Source organism: Carcharodon carcharias, assembly GCF_017639515.1.
Source record: "Carcharodon carcharias isolate sCarCar2 chromosome 19 unlocalized genomic scaffold, sCarCar2.pri SUPER_19_unloc_8, whole genome shotgun sequence".
NCBI lineage: Eukaryota > Metazoa > Chordata > Chondrichthyes > Lamniformes > Lamnidae > Carcharodon > Carcharodon carcharias.
In genome coordinates, this window is record NW_024470572.1 from 127,659 (window position 1) to 142,201 (window position 14,543).

General features: G+C 37.8%; 1 protein-coding gene across 1 annotated transcript in view; it reads left to right on the forward strand.

Annotated features, from left to right (window-relative positions):
- The window catches only part of LOC121273432 (protein PF14_0175-like), a gene marked incomplete at both ends in the record, with an annotated part of 118,560 nt that extends 104,343 nt beyond the window's left edge, over positions 1-14,217 (forward strand). The window contains 2 exons of the mRNA XM_041180615.1: positions 12,627-12,640; positions 14,144-14,217. Coding sequence (XP_041036549.1) covers positions 12,627-12,640; positions 14,144-14,217 — 88 coding nt within the window. The remainder of the gene's footprint in view (positions 1-12,626; positions 12,641-14,143) is intronic.
- Positions 14,218-14,543: the final 326 nt, after the last annotated feature.

The following is a 14,543-nucleotide window of genomic DNA, read 5'->3' on the forward strand; positions in this document are numbered from 1 at the left end:
CTCAGTAATATCACTCTCAGTAATGTCACTGTCAGCAATATCAGTCTCAGTAATGTCACTCTCAGCAATATCACTCTCAGTAATATCACTCTAAGCAATATCACTCTCAGCAATATCACTCTCAGCAATATCACTCTCAGTAATGTCACTCCCAGTAATATCACTCTGAGTAATATCACTCTCAGCAACATCACTCTCAGCAATATCACTCTCAGTAATTTCACTCTCAGTAATGTCACTCTCAGTAATACCAGTCTCAGCAATATCACTCTCAGTAATATCACTCTCAGTAATCACTCTCAGTAATATCACTCTCAGTAATGTCACTCTCAGCAATATCACTCTCAGTAATATCACTCTCAGTAATATCACTCTCAGCAATATCACTCTCAGCAATATCACTCTCAGTAATATCACTCTCAGCAATGTCACTCTCAGTAATATCACTCTCTGTAATATCACTCTCAGTAATATCACTCTCAGCAATATCACTCTCAGCAATATCACTCTCAGTAATTTCAATCTCAGTAATGTCACTCTCTGTAATATCACTCTCAGTAATGTCACTCTCAGTAATATCACTCTCAGCAGTATCACTCTCAGTAATATCACTCTCAGCAATGTCACTCTCAGCAATATCACTCTCAGCAATATCACTCTCAGTAAAATCACTCTCAGCAATATCACTCTCAGCAATATCACTCTCATTAATATCACTCTCAGCAATGTCACTCACAGTAATATCACTCTCTGTAATGTCACTCTCAGTAATGCCACTCTCAGTAATGTCACTCTGAACAATATCACTCTCAGTAATATCACTCTCAGTAATATCACTCTCAGTATTATCACTCTCAGTAATGTCAATCTCAGCAATATCACTCTCAGTACTGTCACTCTCAGTAATGTCACTCTCAGTAATGTCTATCTCAGCAATATCACTCTCAGTAATATCAGTCTCAGTAATGTCACTCTCAGTAATGTCACTCTCAGTAATGTCACTCTCAGTTATGTCAATCTCAGGAATATCACTCTCAGTAATATCACTCTCAGTAATATCATTCTCAGTAATGTCACTCTCAGTAATATCAATCTCAGTAATATCACTGTCAGCGATATCACTCTCAGTAATATCACTCTCAGTAATATAACTATCAGTAATGTCACTCTCAGCAATATCACTCTCAGTGTTGTCAATCTCAGTAATGTCACTCTCAGCAATATCACTCGTCAGTAATAACACTCTACGCAATATCAGTCTCAGTAATGTCACTCTCAGCAATATCACTCTCAGTAATAACACTCTACGCAATATCACTCTCAGCAATATCACTCTCGGCAATATCACTCTCAGTAATTTCACTCTCAGTAATATCACACTCAGTAATGTCACTCTCAGTAATGTCACTCTCAGCAACGTCAATCTCAGCAATATCAATCTCAGCAATATCGCTCTCAGTAATATCACTCTCAGTAATGTCACTCTCAGTAATGTCACTCTCAGTAATATCACTCTCCTTAATGTCACTCTCAGCAATATCACTCTCAGCAATGTCACTCTCAGTATTATCACTCTCAGTAATGTCACTCTCAGCAATATCACTCTCAGTAATGTCACTCTCAGTAATGTCACTCTCAGTAATATCACTCTCAGTAAAGTCACTCTCAGCAATGTCACTCTCAGTAATATCACTCTCAGTAATATCACTCTCAGTAATATCACTCTCAGTAATGTCACTCTCAGTAATATCACTCTCAGTAATATCACTCTCAGCAATATCACTCTCAGTAATATCACTCTCAGTAATGTCACTCTCAGTAATATCAATCTCAGTAATATCACTCTCAGCTATATCACTCTCAGTAATATCACTCTCAGTAATATAACTATCAGTAATGTCACTCTCAGCAATATCACTCTCAGCAATATCACTCTCTTGTAATGTCACTCTCAGCAATATCACTCTCAGTAATATCACTCTCAGTAATATCACTCTCAGTAATGTCACTCTCAGCAATATCACTCTCAGTAATATCACTCTCAGTAATATCACTCTCAGTAATGTCACTCTCAGCAATATCACTCTCAGCAATATCACTCTCAGTAATGTCACTCTCAGCAATATCACTCTCAGTAATATCACTCTCAGTAATATCACTCTCAGCAATGTCACTCTCAGCAATATCATTCTCAGTAATATCACTCTCAGTAATATGACTCTCAGTAATGTCACGCTCAGCAATTTCATTCTCAGTAATGTCACTCTCAGCAATATCACTCTCAGTAATATCACTCTCAGCAATATCACTCTCAGTAATGTCATTCTCAGCAATATCACTCTCAGTAATATCACTCTCAGTAATATCACTCTCAGTAATGTCACTGTCAGTAATATCAGTCTCAGTAATATCACTCTCAGCAATATCACTCTCAGTAATAACACTCTACGCAATATCACTCTCAGCAATATCACTCTCAGCAATATCACTCTCAGCAATATCACTCTCAGCATTATCACTATCAGTAATGTCCCTCTCAGCAATATCACTCTCAGTAATGTCACTCTCAGTAATACCACTAACAGTAATGTCCCTCTCAGCAATATCACTCTCAGTAATGTCACTCTCAGTAATACCAATTTCAGCAATATCACTCTCAGTAATGTCACTCTCAGCAATATCACTCTCAGCAATATCACTCTCAGTAATGTCACTCTGAGCAATATCACTCTCAGTAATATCACTCACAGCAATATCACTCTCAGTAATGTCACGCTCAGTAATGTCACTCTCAGTAATAACACTCTCAGTAATATCACTCTCAGCAATATCACTCTCAGTAATGTCACGCTCAGTAATATCACTCTCAGTCATGTCACTCTCAGTAATGACACGCTCAGAAATGTCACTCTCAGTAATATCACTCTCAGTAATATCACTCTCAGTAAAGTCACTCTCAGTAATATCACTCTCAGTAATATCACTCTCAGTAATATCACTCTCAGTAATATCACATTCAGTAATATCTCTCTCAGTAATATCACTCGCAGCAATATCACTCTCAGTAATATCACTCTCAGTAATGTCACTCTCAGTAATATCACTCTCAGTAATATCACTCTCAGAAATATCACTCTCAGCAATATCACTCTCAGTAATATCACTCTCAGTAATGTCACTCTCAGCAATATCACTCTCAGTGTTGTCAATCTCAGTAATGTCACTCTCAGTAGTATCACTCTCAGCAATATCACTCTCAGTAATATCACTCTCAGTAATATCACTCTCAGTAATGGCACTCTCAGCAATGTCACTCTCAGTAAGGTCACTCTCAGTAATATCACTCTGAGTAATATCACTCTCAGCAATATCACTCTCAGTATTAACACTCTCAGCAATATCACTCTCAGCAATATCACTCTCAGCAATATCACTCTCAGCAATATCACTCTCAGTAATGTCACTCTCAGCAATATCATTCTCAGTAATATCACTCTCTGTAATATGTCTCTCAGTAATGTCACGCTCAGCAATATCAGTCTCAGTAATATCACTCTCAGTAATATCACTCTCAGTATTATCACTCTCAGTAATGTCACTCTCAGCAATATCACTCTCAGTAATGTCACTCTCAGTAATGTCACTCTCAGCAATATCACTCTCAATAATGTCACTCTCAGCAATATCACTCTCAGAAATATCACTCTCAGTAATATCACTCTGAGTAATGTCACTCTCAGCAATATCATTCTCAGTAATATCACTCTCAGTAATATGACTCTCAGTAATGTCACGCTCCGCAATATCAGTCTCAGTAATGTCGCTCTCAGCAATATCACTCTCAGTAATATCACGCTCAGCAATATCACTCAAAGTAATGTCACACTCAGCAATATCACTCTCAGTAAGATCACTCTCAGTAATATCACTCTCAGTAATGTCACTGTCAGCAATATCAGTCTCAGTAATGTCACTCTCAGCAATATCACTCTCAGTAATAACACTCTACGCAATATCACTCTCAGCAATATCACTCTCAGCAATATCACTCTCAGCAATATCACTATTAGTAATGTCCCTCTCAGCAATATCACTCTCAGTAATGTCACTCTCAGTACTACCACTTTCAGCAATATCACTCTCAGTAATGTCACTTTCAGCAATATCACTCTCAGAAATATCAATCTCAGTAATGTCACTCTCTGCAATATCACTCTCAGTAATATCACTCTCAGTGATATCACTCTCAGTAATGTCACTGTCAGCAATATCAGTCTCTGTAATGTCACTCTCATTAATATCACTCTCAGTAATATCTCTCTACGCAATATCACTCTCAGCAATATCACTCTCAGCATATAACTCTCAGCAATATCACTCTCAGCAATATCACTCTCAGTAAAATCAATCACAGCAATATCACTCTCAGCAATATGACTTCAGTAATTTCACTCTCAGTAAGGTCACTCTCAGTAATACCACTCTCAGTAATGTCACTCTCAGTAATATCACTCTCCGCAGTATCACTCTCAGTAATATCACTCTCAGCAATGTCACTCTCAGCAATATCACTCTCAGCAATATCACTCTCAGTAAAATCACTCTCAGCAATATCACTCTCAGCAATATCACTCTCATTAATATCACTCTCAGCAATGTCACTCACAGTAATATCACTCTCTGTAATGTCACTCTCAGTAATGTCACTCTCAGTAATGTCACTCTGAACAATATCACTCTCAGTAATATCACTCTCAGTAATATCACTCTCAGTATTATCACTCTCAGTAATGTCAATCTCAGCAATATCACTCTCAGTACTGTCACTCTCAGTAATGTCACTCTCAGTAATGTCTATCTCAGCAATATCACTCTCAGTAATATCAGTCTCAGTAATGTCACTCTCAGTAATGTCACTCTCAGTAATGTCACTCTCAGTTATGTCAATCTCAGGAATATCACTCTCAGTAATATCACTCTCAGTAATGTCACTCACAGTAATGTCACTCTCAGCAATATCACTCTCAGTAATATCATTCGCAGTAATATCACTCTCAGTGATGTCACTCTCAGTAATGTCATTCTCAGCAATATCAATCTCAGTAATATCAATCTCATTAATGTCTCTCTCAGTAATGTCACACTCAGTAATGTCAATCTCAGCAATATCACTCTCAATAATATCACTCTCAGTAATGTCACTCTCAGCAATATCACTCTCAGTAATGCCACTCTCAGTAATGTCACTCTCAGTAATGTCACTCTCAGCAATATCACTCTCAGTAATATCACTCTCAGTAATGCCACTCTCAGTAATGTCACTCTCAGTAATGTCACTCTCAGTAATATCAATCTCAGTAATGTCACTCTCAGCAATATCACACTCAGTAATGTGAATCTCAGTAATGTCACATTCAGCAATATCACTATCAGTAATATCACCCTCAGCAAAATCACTCTCAGCAATATCACTATCAGCAATATCACTCACAGCAATGTCACTCTCAGCAATATCACTCACAGGAATATCACTCTCAGTAATGTCACGATCAATAATGTCACTCTGAATAATGTCAATCTCAGCAATATCACTCTCAGTAATGTCACGCTCAGCAATATCATTCTCAGTAATATCACTCTCTGTAATATGTCTCTCAGTAATGTCACGCTCAGCAATATCAGTCTCAGTAATATCACTCTCAGTAATATCACTCTCAGTAATATCACTCTCAGTAATGTCACTCTCAGCAATATCACTCTCAGTAATGTCACTCTCAGTAATGTCACTCTCAGCAATATCACTCTCAATAATGTCACTCTCAGCAATATCACTCTCAGAAATATCACTCTCAGTAATATCACTCTGAGTAATGTCACTCTCAGCAATATCATTCTCAGTAATATCACTCTCAGCAAAATCACTCTCAGCAATATCACTCTCCGTAATGTCATTCTAAGCAATATCACTCTCAGTAATGTCACTCTCAGCAATATCACTCTCAGCAACATAACTCTCTGTAATATCACTCTCAGTAATATCGCTCTCAGTAATATCACTCTGAGTAATGTCATTCTCAGTAATGTCACTCTCAGTATAACACTCTCAGTAATATCACTCTCAGCAATATCACTCTCAGCAATATCACTCTCAGCAATATCACTCTCAGCAATATCACTCTCAGTAATGTCACTCTCAGCAATATCATTCTCAGTAATATCACTCTCAGTAATATGTCTCTCAGTAATGTCACGCTCAGCAATATCAGTCTCAGTAATATCACTCTCAGTAATATCACTCTCAGTAATATCACTCTCAATAATGTCACTCTCAGCAATATCACTCTCAGTAATGTCACTCTCAGTAATGTCACTCTCAGCAATATCACTCTCAATAATGTCACTCTCAGCAATATCACTCTCAGAAATATCACTCTCAGTAATATCACTCTGAGTAATGTCACTCTCAGCAATATCATTCTCAGTAATATCACTCTCAGTAATATGACTCTCAGTAATGTCACGCTCCGCAATATCAGTCTCAGTAATGTCGCTCTCAGCAATATCACTCTCAGTAATATCATGCTCAGCAATATCACTCAAAGTAATGTCACACTCAGCAATATCACTCTCAGTAAGATCACTCTCAGTAATATCACTCTCAGTAATGTCACTGTCAGCAATATCAGTCTCAGTAATGTCACTCTCAGCAATATCACTCTCAGTAATAACACTCTACGCAATATCACTCTCAGCAATATCACTCTCAGCAATATCACTCTCAGCAATATCACTATTAGTAATGTCCCTCTCAGCAATATCACTCTCAGTAATGTCACTCTCAGTACTACCACTTTCAGCAATATCACTCTCAGTAATGTCACTTTCAGCAATATCACTCTCAGCAATATCAATCTCAGTAATGTCACTCTCTGCAATATCACTCTCAGTAATATCACTCTCAGTAATATCACTCTCAGTAATGTCACTGTCAGCAATATCAGTCTCTGTAATGTCACTCTCAGTAATATCACTCTCAGTAATAACACTCTACGCAATATCACTCTCAGCAATATCACTCTCAGCATATAACTCTCAGCAATATCACTCTCAGCAATATCACTCTCAGTAAAATCAATCACAGCAATATCACTCTCAGCAATATGACTTCAGTAATTTCACTCTCAGTAAGGTCACTCTCAGTAATACCACTCTCAATAATGTCACTCTCAGTAATATCACTCTCCGCAGTATCACTCTCAGTAATATCACTCTCAGCAATGTCACTCTCAGCAATATCACTCTCAGCAATATCACTCTCAGTAAAATCACTCTCAGCAATATCACTCTCAGCAATATCACTCTCATTAATATCACTCTCAGCAATGTCACTCACAGTAATATCACTCTCTGTAATGTCACTCTCAGTAATGTCACTCTCAGTAATGTCACTCTGAACAATATCACTCTCAGTAATATCACTCTCAGTAATATCACTCTCAGTATTATCACTCTCAGTAATGTCAATCTCAGCAATATCACTCTCAGTACTGTCACTCTCAGTAATGTCACTCTCAGTAATGTCTATCTCAGCAATATCACTCTCAGTAATATCAGTCTCAGTAATGTCACTCTCAGTAATGTCACTCTCAGTAATGTCACTCTCAGTTATGTCAATCTCAGGAATATCACTCTCAGTAATATCACTCTCAGTAATATCACTCTCAGTAATGTCACTCTCAGTAATATCAATCTCAGTAATATCACTGTTAGCGATATCACTCTCAGTAATATCACTCTCAGTAATATAACTATCAGTAATGTCACTCTCAGCAATATCACTCTCAGTGTTGTCAATCTCAGTAATGTCACTCTCAGCAATATCACTCTCAGTAATAACACTCTACGCAATATCACTCTCAGCAATATCACTCTCGGCAATATCACTCCCAGCAATATCACTCTCGGCAATATCACTCTCAGCAATATCACACTAAGCAATATCACTCTCAGCAATATCACTCTCAGCAATATCACTCTCAGTAATATCACTCTCAGTAATGTCACTCTCAGCAATATCACTCTCAGTGTTGTCAATCTCAGTAATGTCACTCTCAGTAGTATCACTCTCAGCAATATCACTCTCAGTAATATCACTCTCAGTAATATCACTCTCAGTAATGTCACTCTCAGCAATGTCACTCTCAGTAAGGTCACTCTCAGTAATATCACTCTGAGTAATATCACTCTCAGCAATATCACTCTCAGTATTAACACTCTCAGCAATATCACTCTCAGCAATATCACTCTCAGCAATATCACTCTCAGCAATATCACTCTCAGTAATGTCACTCTCAGCAATATCATTCTCAGTAATATCACTCTCTGTAATATGTCTCTCAGTAATGTCACGCTCAGCAATATCAGTCTCAGTAATATCACTCTCAGTAATATCACTCTCAGTAATATCACTCTCAGTAATGTCACTCTCAGCAATATCACTCTCAGTAATGTCACTCTCAGTAATGTCACTCTCAGCAATATCACTCTCAATAATGTCACTCTCAGCAATATCACTCTCAGAAATATCACTCTCAGTAATATCACTCTGAGTAATGTCACTCTCAGCAATATCATTCTCAGTAATATCACTCTCAGTAATATGACTCTCAGTAATGTCACGCTCCGCAATATCAGTCTCAGTAATGTCGCTCTCAGCAATATCACTCTCAGTAATATCATGCTCAGCAATATCACTCAAAGTAATGTCACACTCAGCAATATCACTCTCAGTAAGATCACTCTCAGTAATATCACTCTCAGTAATGTCACTGTCAGCAATATCAGTCTCAGTAATGTCACTCTCAGCAATATCACTCTCAGTAATAACACTCTACGCAATATCACTCTCAGCAATATCACTCTCAGCAATATCACTCTCAGCAATATCACTATTAGTAATGTCCCTCTCAGCAATATCACTCTCAGTAATGTCACTCTCAGTACTACCACTTTCAGCAATATCACTCTCAGTAATGTCACTTTCAGCAATATCACTCTCAGAAATATCAATCTCAGTAATGTCACTCTCTGCAATATCACTCTCAGTAATATCACTCTCAGTAATATCACTCTCAGTAATGTCACTGTCAGCAATATCAGTCTCTGTAATGTCACTCTCAGTAATATCACTCTCAGTAATAACACTCTACGCAATATCACTCTCAGCAATATCACTCTCAGCATATAACTCTCAGCAATATCACTCTCAGCAATATCACTCTCAGTAAAATCAATCACAGCAATATCACTCTCAGCAATATGACTTCAGTAATTTCACTCTCAGTAAGGTCACTCTCAGTAATACCACTCTCAATAATGTCACTCTCAGTAATATCACTCTCCGCAGTATCACTCTCAGTAATATCACTCTCAGCAATGTCACTCTCAGCAATATCACTCTCAGCAATATCACTCTCAGTAAAATCACTCTCAGCAATATCACTCTCAGCAATATCACTCTCATTAATATCACTCTCAGCAATGTCACTCACAGTAATATCACTCTCTGTAATGTCACTCTCAGTAATGTCACTCTCAGTAATGTCACTCTGAACAATATCACTCTCAGTAATATCACTCTCAGTAATATCACTCTCAGTATTATCACTCTCAGTAATGTCAATCTCAGCAATATCACTCTCAGTACTGTCACTCTCAGTAATGTCACTCTCAGTAATGTCTATCTCAGCAATATCACTCTCAGTAATATCAGTCTCAGTAATGTCACTCTCAGTAATGTCACTCTCAGTAATGTCACTCTCAGTTATGTCAATCTCAGGAATATCACTCTCAGTAATATCACTCTCAGTAATATCACTCTCAGTAATGTCACTCTCAGTAATATCAATCTCAGTAATATCACTGTTAGCGATATCACTCTCAGTAATATCACTCTCAGTAATATAACTATCAGTAATGTCACTCTCAGCAATATCACTCTCAGTGTTGTCAATCTCAGTAATGTCACTCTCAGCAATATCACTCTCAGTAATAACACTCTACGCAATATCACTCTCAGCAATATCACTCTCGGCAATATCACTCCCAGCAATATCACTCTCGGCAATATCACTCTCAGCAATATCACACTAAGCAATATCACTCTCAGCAATATCACTCTCAGTAATTTCACTCTCAGTAATGTCACTCTCAGTAATATCACACTTAGTAATGTCACTCTCAGTAATGTCACTCTCAGCAACGTCAATCTCAGCAATATCAATCTCAGCAATAACGCTCTCAGTAATATCACTCTCAGTAATGTCACTCTCAGTAATATCACTCTCAGTAATGTCACTCTCAGTAATGTCACTCTCAGCAACGTCAATCTCAGCAATATAAATCTCAGCAATAACGCTCTCAGTAATATCACTCTCAGTAATGTCACTCTCAGTAATGTCACTCTCAGTAATATCACTCTCCTTAATGTCACTCTCAGCAATATCACTCGCAGCAATGTCACTCTCAGTATTATCACTCTCAGTAATGTCACTCTCCGCAATATCACACTCAGTAATGCCACGCTCAGTAATGTCACTCTCAGTAATATCACTCTCAGTAAAGTCACTCTCAGCAATGTCACTCTCAGTAATATCACTCTCAGTAATGTCACTCTCAGTAATATCACTCTCAGTAATGTCACATTCAGTAATATCACTCTCAGTAATATCACTCTCAGCAATATCACTCTCAGTAATATCACTCTCAGTAATGTCAAACTCAGTAATATCACTCTCAGTAATATCACTCTCAGCAATATCACTCTCAGCAATATCACTCTCAGTAATATCACTCTCAGTAATGTCACTCTCAGCAATATCACTCTCAGTGTTGTCAATCTCAGTAATGTCACTCTCAGTAGTATCACTCTCAGCAATATCACTCTCAGTAATATCACTCTCAGTAATATCACTCTCAGTAATGTCACTCTCAGCAATGTCACTCTCAGTAAGGTCACTCTCAGTAATATCACTCTGAGTAATATCACTCTCAGCAATATCACTCTCAGTATTAACACTCTCAGCAATATCACTCTCAGCAATATCACTCTCAGCAATATCACTCTCAGCAATATCACTCTCAGTAATGTCACTCTCAGCAATATCATTCTCAGTAATATCACTCTCTGTAATATGTCTCTCAGTAATGTCACGCTCAGCAATATCAGTCTCAGTAATATCACTCTCAGTAATATCACTCTCAGTAATATCACTCTCAGTAATGTCACTCTCAGCAATATCACTCTCAGTAATGTCACTCTCAGTAATGTCACTCTCAGCAATATCACTCTCAATAATGTCACTCTCAGCAATATCACTCTCAGAAATATCACTCTCAGTAATATCACTCTGAGTAATGTCACTCTCAGCAATATCATTCTCAGTAATATCACTCTCAGTAATATGACTCTCAGTAATGTCACGCTCCGCAATATCAGTCTCAGTAATGTCGCTCTCAGCAATATCACTCTCAGTAATATCACGCTCAGCAATATCACTCAAAGTAATGTCACACTCAGCAATATCACTCTCAGTAAGATCACTCTCAGTAATATCACTCTCAGTAATGTCACTGTCAGCAATATCAGTCTCAGTAATGTCACTCTCAGCAATATCACTCTCAGTAATAATACTCTACGCAATATCACTCTCAGCAATATCACTCTCAGCAATATCACTATTAGTAATGTCCCTCTCAGCAATATCACTCTCAGTAATGTCACTCTCAGTACTACCACTTTCAGCAATATCACTCTCAGTAATGTCACTTTCAGCAATATCACTCTCAGAAATAACAATCTCAGTAATGTCACTCTCTGCAATATCACTCTCAGTAATATCACTCTCAGTAATATCACTCTCAGTAATGTCACTGTCAGCAATATCAGTCTCTGTAATGTCACTCTCAGTAATATCACTCTCAGTAATAACACTCTACGCAATATCACTCTCAGCAATATCACTCTCAGCATATAACTCTCAGCAATATCACTCTCAGCAATATCACTCTCAGTAAAATCAATCACAGCAACATCACTCTCAGCAATATGACTTCAGTAATTTCACTCTCAGTAAGGTCACTCTCAGTAATACCACTCTCAGTAATGTCACTCTCAGTAATATCACTCTCCGCAGTATCACTCTCAGTAATATCACTCTCAGCAATGTCACTCTCAGCAATATCACTCTCAGCAATATCACTCTCAGTAAAATCACTCTCAGCAATATCACTCTCAGCAATATCACTCTCATTAATATCACTCTCAGCAATGTCACTCACAGTAATATCACTCTCTGTAATGTCACTCTCAGTAATGTCACTCTCAGTAATGTCACTCTGAACAATATCACTCTCAGTAATATCACTCTCAGTAATATCACTCTCAGTATTATCACTCTCAGTAATGTCAATCTCAGCAATATCACTCTCAGTACTGTCACTCTCAGTAATGTCACTCTCAGTAATGTCTATCTCAGCAATATCACTCTCAGTAATATCAGTCTCAGTAATGTCACTCTCAGTAATGTCACTCTCAGTAATGTCACTCTCAGTTATGTCAATCTCAGGAATATCACTCTCAGTAATATCACTCTCAGTAATATCATTCTCAGTAATGTCACTCTCAGTAATATCAATCTCAGTAATATCACTGTCAGCGATATCACTCTCAGTAATATCACTCTCAGTAATATAACTATCAGTAATGTCACTCTCAGCAATATCACTCTCAGTGTTGTCAATCTCAGTAATGTCACTCTCAGCAATATCACTCTCAGTAATAACACTCTACGCAATATCGCTCTCAGCAATATCACTCTCGGCAATATCATTCTCAGCAATATCACTCTAAGCAATATCACTCTCAGCAATATCACTCTCAGTAATTTCACTCTCAGTAATGTCACTCTCAGTAATATCACTCTCAGTAATGTCACTCTCAGTAATGTCACTCTCAGCAACGTCAATCTCAGCAATATCAATCTCAGCAATAAAGCTCTCAGTAATATCACTCTCAGTAATGTCACTCTCAGTAATGTCACTCTCAGTAATATCACTCTCCTTAATGTCACTCTCAGCAATATCACTCTCAGCAATGTCACTCTCAGTATTATCACTCTCAGTAATGTCACTCTCCGCAATATCACACTCAGTAATGCCACGCTCAGTAATGTCAGTCTCAGTAATATCACTCTCAGTAAAGTCACTCTCAGCAATGTCACTCTCAGTAATATCACTCTCAGTAATGTCACTCTCAGTAATATCACTCTCAGTAATGTCACATTCAGTAATATCACTCTCAGTAATATCACTCTCAGCAATATCACTCTCAGTAATATCACTCTCAGTAATGTCACTCTCAGTAATATCAATCTCAGTAATATCACTGTCAGCGATATCACTCTCAGTAATATCACTCTCAGTAATATAACTATCAGTAATGTCACTCTCAGCAATATCACTCTCAGCAATATCACTCTATTTGTAATGTCACTCTCAGCAAAATCATTCTCAGTAATATCACTCTCAGTAATATGACTCTCAGTAATGTCACGCTCAGCAATATCAGTCTCAGTAATATCACTCTCAGTAATATCACTCTCAGTAATGTCACTCTCAGCAATATCACTCTCAGCAATATCACTCTCAGTAATGTCCCTCTCAGCAATATCACTCTCAGTAATATCACTCTCAGTAATATCACTCTCAGCAATGTCACTCTCAGCAATATCATTCTCAGTAATATCACTCTCAGTAATATGACTCTCAGTAATGTCACGCTCAGCAATTTCATTCTCAGTAATGTCACTCTCAGCAATATCACTCTCAGTAATATCACTCTCAGCAATATCACTCTCAGTAATGTCATTCTCAGCAATATCACTCTCAGTAATATCACTCTCAGTAATATCACTCTCAGTAATGTCACTGTCAGTAATATCAGTCTCAGTAATATCACTCTCAGCAATATCACTCTCAGTAATAACACTCTACGCAATATCACTCTCAGCAATATCACTCTCAGCAATATCACTCTCAGCAATATCACTCTCAGCATTATCACTATCAGTAATGTCCCTCTCAGCAATATCACTCTCAGTAATGTCACTCTCAGTAATACCACTATCAGTAATGTCCCTCTCAGCAATATCACTCTCAGTAATGTCACTCTCAGTAATACCAATTTCAGCAATATCACTCTCAGCAATATCACTCTCAGTAATGTCACTCTGAGCAATATCACTCTCAGTAATATCACTCACAGCAATATCACTCTCAGTAATGTCACGCTCAGTAATGTCACTCTCAGTAATAACACTCTCAGTAATATCACTCTCAGCAATATAACTCTCAGTAATGTCACGCTCAGTAATATCACTCTCAGTCATGTCACTCTCAGTAATGACACGCTCAGAAATGTCACTCTCAGTAATATCACTCTCAGTAATATCACTCTCAGTAAAGTCACTCTCAGTAATATCACT